Below are 19,256 nucleotides of genomic sequence, written 5' to 3'. Positions count from 1 at the left end.
AAAAAATTGTTTTTATTATGCATTTTCCTTTGTTATACATAATGTTTCCATTTCTGCGACAGCAGCGTACTTTCTGTATCACATCTCTTTTAAATACACAGTTTTATACACACCATAATTATAACCATTTTTCTCATAATATGAAAATAATACATACAATGTAATCTTCCCTTCTAATCGCCCTATACAGTTTATACAGCTTCAAGGAATTTCCCCTTGTTCTAAGGATAGATTGCCTTTCTCCAGGTAGTCTTCGGGGCTTCCCCTCTATCTTCGTCAACCCTCCAGGGTTCATTTTGACCTTTAAAGGTTTCCTGACAGGCGAAATTGGGTGGGAATAACGGAGCCTAGTTTCTCCAGTCCACTTTGCTGTGAAGTCGCTACCGGAAGTCTCAACATAAATATTTTATTAACATGCACCTTTTAAAGTGGAAAAATAAACTTGATTTCAGTGATTAAAGTGGCCTAGAATTTCTCACAATGCATTCCACAATGTGACTGCAATAAAAGCATGAGAGGCCCCCGTTGATTTTTAATGTCTTGCTCTAGCTTTAGGAACCAGACTATCGTATATAATAAGACAAGTGACATCTGCCACTGCTAGTTGAGAAAAAAATATGGAGAGGCTGAAATAGAAGAAGTGAACACACACAGCTGTTTATGGCTATATTTTAAAAAAATTGAGAATGAGTGCTCAGTTCTGGAGCAACCTGGTACCAATATAAGCTATTACTAATGTATTCCCAAATAGTAGTTTTAGTAACATGTAGCACAAATTATCCAGGTATTTCTTCTGTGATATAGGATGCCATCTATCTCAGGGTTCCCAACCTCTGGGCTGTGGCCCACTACTGGGCTGTGCCCATTTGGAACTGGGCCACGCAAGCGGCAGGTGAGGGACACCTCTCCCCACACCCCCGGTCCACCAAGCCAGAAAGGTTAGGGACCTCTGATCTCCCTCATGTTATTTCATATAGTTATGAAAATTAGCTCAACTAAATGATCTGTATTTTTATAAAATATGACAGAGACATCTGTAAAATCAGAAATTTATATTCGGTTCTCAGAAGTTTGAAATATTTCAAATATATGAAGTTTTCACAACTATTTTACATACAAAATACAAATGTAAAGTGAAAATAGTGTAAGCAGATTGTGTGTATGTGTGTGTGCACACGCATCTGTACATACTGTTAATGATATGTCAACTGAAATTTCTTCTTTATGATTAGTGCCAGCTAACTTTAAATTGGCAATAGAACTGGTGCCATGAAAGTAAACACATTAATCTGAAACATAACAAGCACACTCTGGATTAGACCAGAGACTTTTATAGTCCAACGATCTGTTCTGACAGTGGCTAAATTGGAAAGCTACAGGCACAGTATAAGAGCAATCTATATATACTACTAAAACTGTAACCTTTAACTGGCTGAAATGGTACATCATAGGACAAATCTTTTGGACAAGGTATCTCAAATGAGCTCAATTACAGAATGCATCCAAAATCTTGAACTCATGACTCCTGTGGAATTGAAATTTGGCAAATTTTATAAATCTTATCAAATTTGTAATTTAATTTTGATAATAAAAAGTTTATACAATTATAACATTTTATTATATAAAATTATCATAAAGCATTTGTGACACAATACAAAATGTCATAAAACATTTCCTATGATCAATAGCTGATATTTGACAGTGCTATACAATTCAGCAAAGGACTATTACTTTCAAGGTAGAGACATCTCTGAATATCTCCCTGAATTTTTATGAACTTTTCCAGTACGTTAGAAGTTCTGCCATTGAAAGCATTGAGGAATTTGAAAAGGAATCTGGTATGTCTGTAACTATGACCCAAGGGGTCGTGGTTGTCTAGTAATACAATATTACTTTGGTCCCCCTGAGACCATTCAATCATTGATTAATTCATTCATTTATTTAATTTTTATAGCTACCGATCTAACCACCCAAGTGACTCCGAGAAGCTGACAACAGTTAAAAACAACAATTCAATTAAAAAGTTACAAACCAATATAAAAATAGATACTGTACATAATCAGAAACCACCCAGAAAACAACAATGAACGTGATCAGCGGCCAAAGCAGGGGTGAAATTCAGCCGGTTCTATCTGGCTCAGGTGAACCGGTAGCGGCGGTTGCGGGAGGCTCCGCCCACCCACGCGGATGTCATGACGTCCCTTTTTTCTGGCGATTTCAGCCTCTTTGCATGCACAGAAGGCTTTGCGCATGCATGGACAACGGTGTGTGCAAGTGAAGCGAGCATGCACGCAGTGCGGCCGTGCACATTTGCGAACCGGTAGGGAAGATAAGTGAATTTCACCTCTGAGTCAAAGCCCATCATGTCAAGGTCAATAAAAGCTCCCCACCATTACTGGACCCTCAAACACACTGTGATTCTCTCTCTTGAATACTGGTGGTAATATGATGGTAACACCTTCACAGGAAGGTGCCATTATAGGTTTCTTTTGTTCCACTGTTTGTCTTCCTAATCTTTTTTTCTGGAAAACTCTACAATGAATGAAAGAATGTCCAAGCATTTGAACATAAAATGACAACAATTATGTAGCATAGGGTAGAATACTCATGCCAGGATCAAATAGAATTTTGAATGACTTGTTGACATAGGGCTATTATATTCACCCAGGGCAGTATTTCTCAACCTTGGCAACTTTAAGATATGTTAACTTCAACTCCCAGAATTCTCCACCAGTATTAGCTAGTTAGGGAATTCTGGGAGGTAAAGTTCACTCATTTTAAAGTTGTCAAGGTTGAGAAACACTGAGTTAGGGCCTCTGCTAATGACCTATGAATAGCTATTTTTCCTTGATGCTATTTTTATAGCTGTAGGGTGAAACCATTGGTTCCCATCTTCTTGTAAACTTTTAGATAGATACTCGTCTACTTGAATGGCAGTAGAGATCGAGTTTTTGAAAACGGCTTTTGCAAGATCTACTTCGGAGTAGAATAGCAGGTTTTATTGAAAGAGGACAAAGTAATTTTTGATGAGGTAGTTTCTCATTTTTTCTGTAATGATACTTCAGCAAATGTAATAAGACAGTTAATAAAATAATCTATTAATCATTTGTATCAGAGGAAAACTGTAATTTGTATTTATTTTACTTTCAAAATATGCATTAAATGATATGGACAGGAAGACAATTTCTATTATTATTTGCTGTGTTGGACAAAGGGTTCCGCATTAAAATAAGGTATCTCTGTAGCAGGAACATAATGTAAAGATACAAACACACAAACAATTGTACTAATTACCACCAGTTGTAAAGTACTGTGGATATATGCTAGGCGTAGTGAATTCTTTCTCACTGTTGAGGGTTAAGGAACTTGATACCAAGTTAAATGAGGCTGCAAGGGACAGAATGTCATACTTCCCTGACAGCATGCATTTGTGTGAGACCTGTCATATCTTTCCAGCATTCAAAATCCTTCATGCTGCACGTTCACACGATTTCTACTGCCCTTACTTGGTCAGCATTCAATTGTAAATGTTCTCCTTTTCCTGGCATAGAGGCATCCAATATTCTGATATGCGCCCACAAAAAGTTTGTTGAAGTGAAGATCTCAGCATTAAAAGCAAGTTTGATATGGTTATAATTAATATAATCCAGGACATTTTCCCTGTCTCAAATGTTTTTCAAAAAAAATTGAGAAGCAAAGGCAATGTGTAAAATCTTTTACCTCAGATGATTTCCCATAATCTTCTGCTGTGTCTAACAGAGACAAGAAATACAAAAGTCTGTAAAATATAAGTAGGAATTCAGAGACAAAGGTTACAAAAATAGAAGAGACAAGCTTCCTATTTATAATCTTCTCTAAAACCTATAAGCCATAACGTATTGCCTGGATAGGTTTGAGGAAAGCCATATCTTGAAAAAATAATTGTCTCTGAGAATGTTGCATTAATTGTATTGTTTCAAATGGCTGAGTTCAAGTCTGTAACTATTGGAATGTTAGAGGTGGGTTGGTTTGTTTCTTAGGCTTATACGCCAGTCAATAGAACAGTGCTGTGTGATTTGCAGATTCCTCAATATAGTAAATTGGATGACAAAGAACAAAATAATAATGTTCAGAACTAAACAGCATACCATTACCAGGGCATTACCTCCTCAAGGGAAGACACCATCTATTTTTCCTTCAGTTTCAACAACAGATGCAGAAAGTTTGGATTGTCTGCATGGATGGGCTGAATATAAAGCCACTTTTGGCTTATATTTATGGGAGATCCAACATCAGATGCTCAATTCATTATGAATTTTTTGAGAAAATTGCATTTTTTTTACAAGAGACCAAAGGATAGTTCCCATAGTTTGTTTAATTTGTTTGTCACACTGGCTCTTAATACTCCATGTTAGCCACATTGTTAGGCCAGAAGTTAGAGAACTACTTTGTTTGACTTTTCTCATCATTTTACCTGAATTCATAAAAAGTTGGAGATCACAGTGGGAAAGGTGTTTATTATTCTTTTTTCATAGAAGGGATCCTAGCATGTCTTGGCTAGTCATTTGCTACTATCATCAACACATACCTTAGAATTCTCGGATTGGTTCCTCCATTGTGAAAGGACACAATTCTGTTTTATTCAATGTTTGCTCATCATATAGTCTTGCTTCATGCCTTTTTAAAATAAAGTGATGGTAGTTCAATGTTCTTTTCTAATGTGTATTTCCTTTCTGAGCTAGTTAACATCATCTATGTATAAAACTGTATGTTCACAAAGGTGTATGTTTGTGGATTCAGATAGTATTGATTTCTGAAGAATATATCTTCCTAAAAATGTACATAAACTTAACTGCTTAAAAGTATCAGATGGAATAAGGACTATATTAATGAGGGTATGAATGAATGTACATGAACGAATGTATATAAATTAAATAAAAAGATCTATATGAAGTCAGTTCTCCCATCTATATCTATTCAGTAAATGTACATGGGGTGAGCCATAATACTAGTACAAATTTAGCAGAATAGCATATTTCACAGTATTAATTTCATTTATTTTTAAACAAAATTCTTGAATGCCCTAGTGGCAGGGCTCTGCATCTTTGCAATAAAGTAATGGAATGACATTTTAAAATATAGGGCATACCTGATGATAGACAGTTAGACTATGTAGTAGCATTTTGGCATAATGAAATCTATAGATATATGGGAATTTCATATTCTGGATTAATACTTGATGGTAGAGAACAGCATACCCTATAGGAGGGGTGTCCAACCTTGACAACTTAAGAACTGTGAACTTCAACTCCCAGAATTCCCCAACCAGCATTTTGATGAATGATTAAACTGTTTTGCTGGGCACAAAGTTAGGAAGCCTAACAGTATGCTCGTGGGTTTTTATGGTAATAAAATGAGGGAGGGGCTGTGAAATGGTTCTCATGATAAAATCCCAGCTGGATAGTCAAAAGAGCTATACTGGGGTTCGTGCTTAAATATTTGACAGAGCAGAGTATATTCCTGTAAATGGGCTAAATGGAAAGCGTTTTTATGAGAGAGTAAATGAACATATGGAAGGAATTGTGAAAACCTTCTAATATGTAAACAGTGCTGTAGCTGTAGATCATAAAGTAAATAACTGATTTTTTTTAAAGCACCCGGTCACCAGATGGTGAAGAAATGTTTGAATTTGAAGCCGATGAAAGCAAAATGTATGCCATAAATGTTGCAAAAAATAGCTGGGGTAAACTTTCATTCTGCACTTTTGGTCAAATGGCTTCTCATAAAATTTAGAGTTCAGTAGCTTTCAGAACCAAGCATCTATCCAGTATTTGAATGGAACTATCATCTCTTTGCTGTCTTCTTTCTTCTATTGCTAACCCTCATCTACCTCTGAACAATGAAATTAGTGTATTATCTTTGAACAGAATCTTGCAATTATCCCAGATTTCCTGTACAAAGTCTAAGGATGTTTCGGCATATGTTTCATGATTTTCCTTTCTCATTGTCTGTCACTTTTCTATTAATATGGATGTTATACCTTGTTCCAAACTGTTCTAAGTGTATTGTTGATCACTAAATGGGCTGCTGATCACCTGCTTTATTTGGCCTCAAGGCAGGTTGTGAAATATAGGTGGGAGAGGTGCTTTTGTTTTTAACATTAGTGGAGAAGGAACATTTTTATTTTCTTTTACAAGTACTGAAACCCCCCAAATCTAAGTTACTTAGAAATAATATATTTTTAAATAATTAACAAACTTTTCAACATTTATTCAGCATATAAAGGAACAGGGTAATACATGTAGCTCAGTGGGAAATTATGTTTCTCCCAACTACACATGATTAAACACATAAGGGTAGTATTGTAAGTCCAGCCTGTTTGTATTATCTTCTTCAGAAAAGGGAGAAAGAGCAAGAGCTAATATATGTCGTTAGGAAGCATATGCTTCACAATTCTGTCTGTAGAATTTGGGATATTTTTCTACTACATTGAGACAATCTCTAACATGTAAAATAAATCAAGTCATGTAGCAATTATTTTGCATCTGAGGAGGGAAGTTATTCTTTTCTGTGATAACAGAAGTATTATTATAGCCTTTGAAGATATACATCAATAGTTCAAGAAGAGTTGCTTTTGAGGGGATGGAATGGATATTCTGGTGCATTGTGGAAAGGATTTTAATACTCAGGCTACTAAACCAATGAATACGAAGTTTGATAAGGAAGTTAGGCAGGTAGAACTGGATAGCTACAGTTTACAAAAGATCATTTTGCATGTCATAAAATTCCCACAAGAACAATTCTGTGTATACTGTATTACAGTAGATTTCTGTGGTTTGGTATTCCCAACTGCTGGCATTTTTCCCACATACAATGAGTTCTCATTTATCTTACAATTAGGACCAGCAACTCAGTGGTTAAGTAAAACAGTCACTAAGTGAAACTGCAACTGGGCTTACTTCAGCTTTTCTTTCCTTTATAGACCTGCAAAAGTCATAAATGTGACGGGTGGTCATAAAGTTATTTTTTCGTTAATATTTTAATTTTGGCATTTAGTCATGCCGGCCACATGGCCACGGAGATGTCTTTGGACAGCGCTGGCTCTTTGGCTTTGAAATGGAGATGAGCACCGCTCCCTAGAGTCGGGAATGAGTAGCACATATGTGTGAGGGGAACCTTTACCTTTACTTTAGGCTACACTTATTACACTTCACTTACATAGGATGTGATAGTCTCCTACTTTGACTTTTTTACGCATGGAATTTCCTTCATAAAGAGTTTAAAAAGTGAATTTCACTGACAATAAGATACAAATACTAATATTGATGGTATTTTGATCATAAACAATGATTTTTTAAAAAAAGAAAAAGTCACCAAAAATTTACTACCAAATTTGAGATAATTTGCGTCTCACAGCTATGAAGCCATAAAAATAAAGCATGTGGGTGACATATGTATATCTGTTTATAATTTCTGAAAAAGAACCTTATTGTAAATAGGCTAAAGGAGTATAACAGTCAGAGCATAGTTCACAATATAAAAAGAAAAACAGCTTCTGGAGTGCAGGAGGTTTTAAACACAGAACCTCCAGAGATACAAAGTTGGCATTTCAAGAAATTCTCATAGTATTTGATATGAACCATGCCAGCTGGTATGACTTGAAAATGCTCCTTAAAGATTTTGTATGCTATTGAGACTTCCATCTAGCAACAGTATGTGCAGTAATGAGCATATATTGTATGTTAATTCCTTAATGGAAGCCTTCCCGGATTGTATTAGGGAGCCATAAGCAAGGGAAAAAGGGAGAAAAAGACTGAAAACACCTAGCCAATATTGGGTTATCCAGAATACTAAAATACATATAAAATAAAATACTTAGATACTTAAATAAAATACTAAAGGAACTTGAACCTGGTTAGAATTGTTGCAAAGAAAACTCCCCATGAATTCACAGTGAATTGAACTCAATTCAAAGGAGATTTCATTATAGTCCTAAATAGTTCACTTAAGATGATCCAGCCAGCTCTGATAGTAGGATCAAACTATTTATAATATTAAATGTAATTGAATAAAATTAGAATTGTACAATTGTCACTTGTAATTGAATAAAACAATAAACGAGGGGTTTAGTTATAATCAAGCTAGAAAATGTGTAGATCTTCCTTCTCTCTCTTCGCTCCACAGTTGGTTATTTACGGGGGGGGGGTTGGCGGGGGGATAATAATGTAATTAGAAATTTTGTATCTTGTAAATGGTAGTGTGAGTCTCCCCTTAGCATGGTTGGTCAATCAGCAACCTTTCTGAACGGATTTATCAGCATTGAACAGATTTATGGAATTCTAATAGCTATCAAATAATACAATGGGAATTTTATGCAACAGTGCAGGACTATGGATAGAACCGGTGCTGTGGTTGTTTTCCATCCTTGCTTCTTCACAGGTTAAAGACATTGGTTGCCCACATTTTTATATAATCCCTTGCCATATGCCGTTGAACCCTTCCCAGTTCTGAGTCACAGTCCAGTTCAAGGACACCTGTCCCTTTCACTGTGCAAAGCTGGGTTTTGCTGAGTCAGAGACCAACACACATGAAACATTGTGCCTGGTGCCAGCAAAGCTTGGGAGCTGAAAAGAGAATTAAGCTCTTGGGCTCCTTTCATGCCCACGTAAGCTGAGCCTCCCACTGCTGGGCAGTCAGACTGGCATCCGACCCATTTTAATTTGGGCAAAAGTGTTAGCTGCCCACTAAATACAATTACTTAATTATTTGTTCATTGTGGGATATTGCGGGGGAGGCCCTAGTAAAACAAGTGAAACAAGCAGCGGTCTAATATTAGCAACAGACACAAGACAGGCTTTACAACTGAGGACTGATGGAATGACAATCAGTATGGCTCATTCTGCTTCTAAGTTTAGCCTCTTTAATAAATGAGTAACATCATGACTGGAATGCCAGAAAACTCTTCCTCCAGTTACACTGACCCTTTTCTCCATTTGATTTCACCCAGCTGCCATCTATCTATAGATCTGTTTATACAACGGACAGTCCCTGGATTGGTTGTTGACACATTTGATGCCTTCCAAAAGCTGCTTTGTTCTGTAGCCGATCCTTAATAAACAAATTCTTACTCCTTTTGTGCCCATTTCCCTCTCATCTTTTCCCCTCCTTTCGTTGCTTATGGATAGGATGAGGCCAGGGAAAGAATAAATGAGTTTTTAGTGATACCTTTACAGATGCTTTTATATTGGACAAAATGCAATGTTCCTGTCAAACATGAAACGGGATGAGTTGGGAGGATTAGCAGTGCTAGACGAAGGATTACATTAAACTTTGAAGGATCTATTGGAAGAAAAGAAGTAGATGGTCAATAGAAATTGCTTATCATTTGTTATATTTTTGCAAGTTTTATTTATTATTTATTTTTAATGTATCATATTTTCTTGAAAGGAAAGGAAATGTGATCTCAAGATTTATTTATTTAAATTTATTAGCTGCTCAATTTTAGTGGACTCTGGGTGGCAATGATTCTTGCCCATCCCTCTGCCAGTGTGTGTGTGTATGTGTGTGTGTGTGTGTGTGTGTGTATTAGGCAGTATAGAAATGTATTTGCAAGCTCTACAGAAAGGAATAGAAATTTTTAAAAAATTAAAAAAGGAAAGAGATACATGTAAAACTACAAAAACAAAACAAAGAAAAAACATAAAAGGGAGAAACTTTTGTTGATATATGTCACACATCAATAAACGTCAAACAGATTTACAACTCTTACCTTAGGGAGAAAATAGTAATTAATGATTGTCTGACATTATAAATATTATGAATTTGTATCCTACATAAAAATATAGTGAGTTTTTTTTTTCTATTAGTAGATAAAATTGCCTTTTCAACATCTCTGTAATGCGTAATCTAATCTTTAATATCAGAAATATTTTTCAGCTTTTCAAAATAATTTCTTAACTCAGTGTAAACACAACTACTCCAAAATAGCCAAATGCCATAGTTTCAAGACATAATTAAAGGAAATAATAAAAATCTCCCAGTTAATTTTATGTCTTGAATACTTAGCAAAATGTTGAATCATCCTTATAAAATTTTGCAGTGAAAGCAGTTATTTAAAATTGTAAGTTATCCCCAACATATAAACATAATTTATAATCAGAACCTTCTACTGTAATATCACTAGACTGCCTAATAAAATTGTACCAAAATTAAAATTGAACAAGATAAAGATTTTCATGTTTCTTCACCATTATATTGGTGGATCTTATTCATATGTCAATAAGCTGACTTTGTATAAAGAAGAACACCGCTTAGAGGGGGCCGAAAGCCCTACTAAGCAGGTATATACAAAAGTATGAAGGCTATTGCTTAACGCATTGTAAGCCGCCCTGAGTCTCCGGAGAAGGGCGGCATATAAATCGAACCAATAAATAAATAAATAAATAAATAAATAAATAAATAAATAAATAAAATATGTAACTAAGAATAAACTGCTGGGGATAGACCTGTTTAGCTCAGCTTACTTCATGTAAGGAAGAAGCTGAGTAGGATGCTTTTGAGGCATTAAGCTATTTCTTTCCTTTTATTAGCAACAAGGCAATAAGTTGTTAAATGATCAATTAATTCCAGAGACTTTATTAATTTCTATAATTGAGCTATCAATTATTATCATGCTTCATCACACTTCATAGTACATATAGTGTGTAGCCCAAACCCCAAACATTTCCTTGTACGCGGTGTCTTCGGTATTTTTAAACTACTCTCTTGGGATGTTCCTTATCCAGCTTCAGATAGAGTAATTTAAGGTCATTGAACAGAGCTCTGCACAGAGAAGAGGCTTTAATGTTTATATTCATTAATTAAGTCCACCTGCATGATATCCTTCTTTTCCTCCTATAATAGAAAATCCTGTTTTAGAGAAATTGTACCATTTTACCACTTTTAATAAGTTATGAACAGACATTGCTTTCATTCGCTGTTCATTCTTTTTTTTAAAAAAAAACATGTTTTTTCCTCCTTTTAATCTAAAAATCATGGTTGATAGGCCTAGTTTTCTTCTGTATATATATAGAAAAGTGACTGTTGCAGTTTTAATCATCATTGCTGACTAGTCTGTTTACTGGTTTGTATCTTTCTCAGCTTTGACATTATAACAAAGATTTGAAACTATGAATGCATCCTTTTATTTATTATACAGAGCCTCTATTTTTGTCTGAAAATATTCACTTGCATGTTGCCTTGCCTTTAGAAATCATGATCAAATTATGGTCAAACATGAATGTTTATATTTTAATTTTAGCACAACTTTTACGGGAAAGGGGAATAGAGATAATTTTAAAAGCCATGTTAGAATATGTGAGTGAGTGAATAAGTGAGTGAGTGAAAGAAAGCATTTATTGTACTTGTGTAATTCTTGGAATATTCCTACAAACAAGATAAAAGCCACAATGTGAATGTCTTGATCATGTGACAAACTATATACAAGACTAGTTTCTATAGCCTTTGTGAGCTGATGCTTATTCTGCTGCTTGAAAACAAGTTGATTTCTTTTGTTAAATTACGTGCCTGAAAATGTTTATCAGAAATAACTTTGAAGAACCTTTTCCTCCCATTTTACTTTGTAATCAATTTTGTATGTGTGTGTGTCTGCAGTTAGAAAAGAAATACTTGACTTACTATCTAAAAAGTTTCATCCATTCCCACCATTTTGTACGTGTATAAAAATAAATATTGGATCTCTGATTTTCCCATCAACCCACTCACCTCTAATCTCCATTGCACACATGTTGATTCATGCATCGCCTTCTTTCTCTCCTTCCTATCAGTCTGTTTTAACTATTCATATGCTATCTTCAAATCCAATATAATATTCTAGTTTAAAAAGTTCTGTCTGTGTATGGGTTGGCTCGTGGGTATTTGTAAGACTGCCTTTTCCAAGTGGAATTGTCCTATTCAATATGTTATTTTACATCTAATACAGGAGTGGGTTCTACTTACCTTTACTACTGGTTCGCATCGTGCCCGATACGCAGATCACTTCTGAAGACGTCTAGGTCAGTGGGTGGAGTGGGCGGAGCCTCCCACCGGTTTTACTACCGGTTCTATAGAACCGGTCCGAACTGGGGGCAACCCACCACTGATCTAATATATAAGTAGTCCTGTTTTCAGAAACTTGGGGGAAGAGCTTGAAAACCACATTTTTCAATTGATGGTCTCTGGTTTATTAAATAGTTTCCTCCTAAACTCTGGTTAACTTTCATTCTCATGACCTCCTGGAAGTTGATAAAAAACTAATTCTTCTAGAGACCATTTGGCACTGTTGGGGATTGTTAGTATTAATGCTTTTGAATTATTTGTTAATGTTTTATGATTGTTAACCTTCCAAGATTCCATGCCAATTATGGTCATATATAACAAACCAATAAATTAAACCAAGTATATTTTTATTTGAGCACCAGCTGAAATGAGAATTTCTTCTCCTTACTATTAACTTCCCCCTAAGTGAGGATATAATGCCTTCTATATTGATAGTTGGCAAATGAAGCTTTCCATTTCTGGTGTTCTATATAATTATTCTTTGGGATTTCTTAAAGGATCTATAGACATTTAAGTTTTCAGAGATGACGTGTGTACTTCCTTTATAATTTATATGTATTTTGTAATTTCATCTTTGCATTTCCATCAGTTCCAAAGATAGCTTTACACACACACACACACACACACACACACACACACACACACACAGAGAGAGAGAGAGAGAGAGAGAGAGAGAGAGAGAGAGAGAGAGAGAGAGAGAGAGAGAGAGGACAAAAAATACAATAATAAATAGCTTTTTAAAACAGAGGGGGGAAACCCAGAAGCAAATCTAAAAGTGGCATAAAACTTTGTAGGAGAATTACATGAAATGAGAGAAAAAGCTCAGGTACAACAAACATTTTATTCTGGAACTAAAATAATAATATAGTAGAAGACAGTTATGTAATGCTTATTTTTGAATAAAAGTAAGCAAGTAAGAATTGAAAATGGATGTTTTAAGTTTTAATGAGATGCAAAGGGCAGAACAGAATTTCTGTATCTGTGACAATCAGATTGTACGAGAACCAGCTAAGGACCAAATTTTCAATAAGATTATTACTTGGAAAACTATATAAAATTGGAGTCCATTTGAGGACATACTTAACCAAATTTTTCATCCTAACTGGTGTTATAACTCTAGACATGTGGAATCTGGAATTGTTTGTGCAATAATCCACCCTCATTAACCATATCATTATGAATAAAATGTCATGTCAGGTCCCGGGAAATCTGGCACACTCCTTTCCCAGAAAAAAAACAAGGACAGCGTAAAAGTTAAGCAATCATGCTACTTAGCTCTCTCCCTTTTCCTCTCCCTGATAATTATGGGTTATGAAAGAATGATGGGAAAGACCTTTTCACCTACTGACAGTCTGCTACCAGCCACAGCTCCCTAGGATGCTATCACATTTGCACCCAGCATGTTACTCTTTTTAGATAACATAGGTTGTCAAAATTTTCACATAGGAAAGTTGTACTCCAGTGCACTCTGGGGTGTCACTGCCTTCTGTAGTTTTATATATGTTGTACCTTGTCATTAGAATTAGTTGACGGTGTCTGAAAAATCTCATCCTCTCCAAGAAGCAGACAGTTTAAGATTGCTCATTATAGCTATAATTATACAACATATAAGAGGTATGTAATGGGCTTTTGCAAATCTTTGGGAATTTGATTTAAGACTCAGCATACCAGATCTCATTGGCGATCCTTCCTCCTTTTTTATTCAGTAAACAAAGTGAGAAAAGTCTTTAGTTTCAGTTCTAAGTAAGTATTTATTTCTTCTCACTCTTCTACTTTCTTGGAACAAATAATAGCAGGAATAATGGATTCAGCTGTAGTTTGAGTTAGAAGCAACCGCCCAGACATTTTAAAGTAAGTTCTTTCTCATTGTGGTCCCAAAGGTACTTTTTCCAAAAGGCAAGGGGGACTTTTTTGGTTTTTTGTTTGAAAACATTTGGTTTCTCATCCAAGGAGCTTATTCAGTTCTGAAGTACTGGGACAAACATTTGGGCAACCATGATCTGGATGATTGAGAATCTCTGTAGACATTTCTCTACTGCTGTAGTAAGGCTTCCTGTACTGTAGCTAATGAAACTTATATTATCTGTGGAGTCTATAGTATTTGGTAAATACAAGCATTGTAATACTTAGGTCATATCCCTACTTCCTACTCAGAGATAAGAAGTAAGGGGTTATTATGCTTCCTGGCATAGTTTGATGGTTTTCTTCTTTTGAAAAAATAAGGAAAGGACAGCTTTAGAAGTTAAGTGAGTAAGTAACTGCTTTGAAATAAATCTTCTGCAAGCATTTATTTATCTGAAAATACTAGATGGTCTCAAAAACAATAACAAGTTAAGCAGAATATTTTTCAGGTTGTATGATTCTTCTGATCTAAACAGGAACAAGTGGATTGCAGAAGGGAATTGCTAGCTGTTTCTGTCTTTCCCCATTACATTCCTTACTTTTCAGATCACTTAACGCCTTTCCATATGATCGCTTTGCAGTGCAACAAATGCATAGTTGTTTCTTTGGGACATGGTATGGGATTCTACAAAGAAATGCTTCTTCTGGGTTTTGAGGATGTGGTATCTTTTTCAGCACACAAAGCAAAATATAATGTCTATGAAAAGTATTCTTTCCCCCACTATTAAGGCATTGTGCTTAAACTGCAGGGTTGTGTGTTTTTTTTAATCTGTGGGGGACTAATGAAAAATGCTTGTGACATCATGGATGTTAATGACAACATTCAACCTCCAAAGAGAATGCTTACATGAAAGCTGCCATTAACAATGACACAGTTAACCTGGCAGCCAATTTTCACAGTGCTTTTTTGAAACTACTACAGTAATTAAATTCCAGTGGAATGTTTCCCAGGGCAGGGTGGGGCTAAAGGTTTGTGAAGCCAGCACAAAAATCCCATTTTGGAGCAAGAATAATAGAAGGATTGGAGGGAATGTTGGAAATCATATAGTCCTATCCCCTGTTCCTAATAAGCTTTAACATTTATTGCAGAAGTGTAAATCATATATATATATGTGTGTGTGTTTGTGAGTGGGTGGATGGATGGAGCGAAGGGACCTTGGAGGTCTTCTAGTCCAACCCCCTGCTCAGGCAGGAAACTTTATATCATTTTAGACAAATGGTTGTCCAATCGCTTCTTAAAAACTTCCAGTGTTGGAGCATTTACAACTTCTGGAGGCAAGTTGTTCCACTGATTAATTGTTCTACCTGTCAGGAAATTTCTTTAGTTCTAGGTTGCTTCTCTCCTTGATTCCATCCATTGCTTCTTGTCCTGCCTTTGGGTGCTTTGGGTGGACCTCCCTCTTTTTTGTGGCAACCCCTGAGATATTGGAACACTGCTATCATGTCACCCCGACCTAATAGCATGTCATGAATGAAACATACTATAGTTATAGAAAGCCATCAGGGAGATCCAGGTTTAAGTCCATTAAGACATGGAAGTTTGCTGGTAGCCTTGGGCCAACAAGTCTCTCTTGGCCCAACTGCCCAGATAACTCCCACTCCGCCCCATGTTGTAGGTGGGGAGCACTGTTAGTTTATGGTAGCACCAGATAGCATTCTTTGATCTGATGACGTGAGCTGCAGCTTAATAAAACATATTCCTTTCAATAAAATGTGTAGGTTGGAAAAGGTGCTACTAGCTTCCTAATTCTTCCTCCCTCTCAAATATATTACCCTAAAATGAGCATTTGTGACTGACGGTAGCTAATGAAATCTTCTGTTTACACTGTGGCCTGATTCACTCTTCTTCATTTCTAACTATATTTAAATGCAGTGCATCAGTTAAGGTGGACTGGTGAAAGGGAGATCCTGAGGCTGATCCTAGCCTCAGCCATAGAAGCTCACTAGCCCAAAGTACACAGTAATTATAGTGGGAGATATTTGGAGGAGGGAGTTTTTACAGACACTGATTGACGCTCCTGAAGGAAGCATGGGCTATAAACCAAACAATTTGAGGAAGTAGATATATGTAACCTACTTAAGCAACCTACTTAGTATATTAAATAAGTAAAATATAACTGCTTTAAGAATGAATAATGACCACAACATATGAGAGTGTTAAGCCTTAAGCAAATTAAGATGTGCGGTTTAATGTACTTAATTGTGGGCAGGATTAGTCATTTGCTCCTTTAAGCAAAATGTTTGTGAACATTTCTGCAAAGTCAGTTCTCTCATATACTCGTGCCAGATTGAGCACTCTTTATGATATTGTGAAAGCAATTATACAATAAACAACCTAGATATAGAGAGGCAGAATGTGAATCTCTCAGTAGAAATTGAATTATTGTAATATTGGTGTCTTTCACACATTCCCTCTATATAATGCTAAAGAAAGAGGACGAGTAGGTTTGTTGGCCCTAAACCTGATGTTCTTGTATTTTGCTACTTCCAAATATCTGCAAAAAAATTATTATCCTTAATTAGACTTCCAGAAGTCCCTCAAAATGTGGTTATGTCAATGAGATTTGCAATCTGAGATTGCAAATATCAGAGAAACAGAATTATTGAGATGGCTTCATTATTTAAGGTTCTGGGATAGTGTCTATTGTGTGCAGGACATGTGATACAGTAATACATCTTGTAGGAACTCCATTTTTATATTTCTGGATATGGGTACTATATCCATAGACATGATTTCCTATTAAGATGAAACAAACTAACATTCTAATTAAAACCTTCATCATAACACACAATCAGGCAAGCCACCAACACTTCACCGTTTCATATATGCAGCATATTGTATGTGTCACGTGGATGTAACCAAAATCATTTCAGAAGTGCTTTCTTTTCAATATAAAATATAGAATTAAAAACATACTGAGTTCTAATAAAAGACCGGAAGTCAGGTTAAACACAAGCTGGGACACACTGGGCTGCCCTTGAGTATCCAGAAGCTGGTACAAAATGCAGTGGCATGGCCATCGAACAATGCACGTCACATCTCTGCTCTGCGAAATGCATCGGTTGCCAGTTTGTTTTAGGGTCCAATTCAAGGTGCTGGTTTTGATCTTTAAAGCCCTGCATAGCATGGGGCTGGGCTATCTGAGGGAGAGGCTCTTCCCTGGTCATATTCAACTCACTCCACTACATCTGGGAAAGAATGCTGCTGCTTTTATTGACTAAGGGCCTACATTTGGTGGGTCCCAGGAAATGTATCTTCTCTGAGGTGGTGCCTGCCTTATGGAACATTCTTCCTCCCAAAATTAGATTAGCTCCATCCCTTTTAATATTCTGGAAATATTGCTTATGAGACAGGTCTGGGGCTCCCACAGAACCAGGGACTTGTCTAGATCAGCATTCCCTAACCTTTTCATTTTGGCGGACCAGCGGATGCGGCATCAGCAGCAGTGGTTAAGGGGGAGAGAGAGGATGGATTTGCACGCATGTGTGTGCAGCTTTTACAAATGCAGCTTTGCGCGCGCACACGCTCACCCACCAATTCGGCGGCCCAGTTCGGAAAGTGGGGGGGAATTATCCAGGCTTTGCTTGACCATTTTTCTTGTTTTGACTTCTTTTGTAACACTTGGTGACTTGAAAGTATGTAAATAAGAAAAAGTGATGGGTTCATTATTAAAATGTCTCTTAAAGGCCTTAGTAAAAAGAAACATTTTGGGCCTATATCTAAGTTATAATTAGGATGGGGAAAACCTCAACTCCATTGGTAATTGTTTTCACAAGAAATTAGTACTCTGCTGGAAAAAAGTAGTATTGACCATCAATGTAAAACTCATCCAGAGCATAACTAGCAAAGGTGCCCCACTGAAGGTCTGTGAACCTAAAGTAGATTTTATGGGAATAGACAGTCCAATAGGCATGAAGAAGCTGGTTCTGTAATTGGTTTTGGACTCCATTTTCTATAATCATTGATGACAGTCAGTGTTTGTTGGAGCAGATAGAGATATAGTCCATTTATTCCCAATGCTTTCTGCATATTAATTTGTTAAAACAACAAAATATATTTAAAAACTACTATTACCTCATTCACTTGGCAGAGAAAGGATCCATGGCACTTTAACAGAAGATAATAGCAGTCCAGCTCTTGAAAAACAAAGAGCTTCATGTGTGCATGCCACAAATTAGTCCTTAAGTCTTGAACTGAAATCAGCAGAAAGGATTAATCAAAACTAACCCAAATCTGTTTTCAGTGAAATTTGGCCAAACAGATTTTAATTTGGTTGAAGGCAAGATATTCAAAAATATTAATTTTCCAAATTATCGAAGTCACATGGATAGAAGCCTTTATTTATTTTTAATAATTTCCACAACACATTTTATTCAAATTCTAAATTAGTCCCTATGTTTGTTTGTTTTTAAAGTGTAAAAAATATCAGATTACTTCATGGTTCCAGGATATTTGGCTTACTTGAGTAGTCTGTTTGCCATTGTAGAGTGGGAAAAACCATATTTCACATGATCTTGTCAAAGCTCGTCAGTGGTCTGTTTAATTTCTGAAACATCTATGGTTTGTTTTTTGTTTTTTTTTACCAAGAATGTTAAACTGAAACAGGCAAATTTGTACTCTGTTGATCTTTGAACAGGATGCTATGGAGAAAATGGAGAAAATTGGCCGGATTGTGCTGCCAAACCACAAGGATAAAAGGTAATAGGATTTTTTCAGTGAGTTTTGTTTGTTAGAGAGTTATAAAATTGCATAAAGCTATTTATACTGGGAAATGAATTTTTATCCCTTTGTTCTTAAATATCCATTTTTAAAGATATAACTTAGTTAACAATGTGGCCAAAAAATTGCAACCTGATGTGTAAAATGCTTTTAGAAAGATAGTAAAACCAAGGTATATGTTGTTCTGAATAAATATACCAGGTGATCAGCACATGCTAGGAAACCCATGTGTATTTCTCTATTTTAACTTGTTGAGGTGGTAATAGAGCTTTTTATGGAGTAAAAAAGCTGGTTCTCTATAGTTGCACTTTGATTATTTCACCAGCTTTTAACAATATCTGTGTTGCAGCAAGTAGACGAATTTAGAGACTGACAATAGTTAAGCAAGTCATTTCCTCTCTCTGCTGCAAGTTCTCTCCCTATTTTTGATTTTCACTGGAAAATATTGCTAGGATTTGCGTATTCATGTGGAGCCATATGAATTTATGGCATGTTGGGAATTGTGCTCACTGTGTACTGTTTTTTAAAGTGCTTATTGTGAACATATCACCCTCCCCCT

General features: G+C 36.0%; 1 protein-coding gene across 1 annotated transcript in view; it reads left to right on the top strand.

Annotated features, from left to right (window-relative positions):
• FGGY (FGGY carbohydrate kinase domain containing) overlaps nucleotides 1-19,256 on the top strand; it is a 150,970-nt gene that overhangs the window by 127,528 nt on the left and 4,186 nt on the right. The window contains exon 15 of the mRNA XM_070939505.1: nucleotides 18,615-18,676. Within this exon, the coding sequence (XP_070795606.1) occupies nucleotides 18,615-18,676 (62 nt within the window). The remainder of the gene's footprint in view (nucleotides 1-18,614; nucleotides 18,677-19,256) is intronic.

Source organism: Pituophis catenifer, unplaced genomic scaffold, assembly GCF_029215685.1.
Source record: "Pituophis catenifer annectens isolate HBS135680 unplaced genomic scaffold, rPitCat1.0.hap2 SCAF_3, whole genome shotgun sequence".
Classification (NCBI taxonomy): domain Eukaryota; kingdom Metazoa; phylum Chordata; class Lepidosauria; order Squamata; family Colubridae; genus Pituophis; species Pituophis catenifer.
Note: the sequence above shows the minus strand (reverse complement) of the source record. Positions and strands in the feature narration are given on the sequence as shown.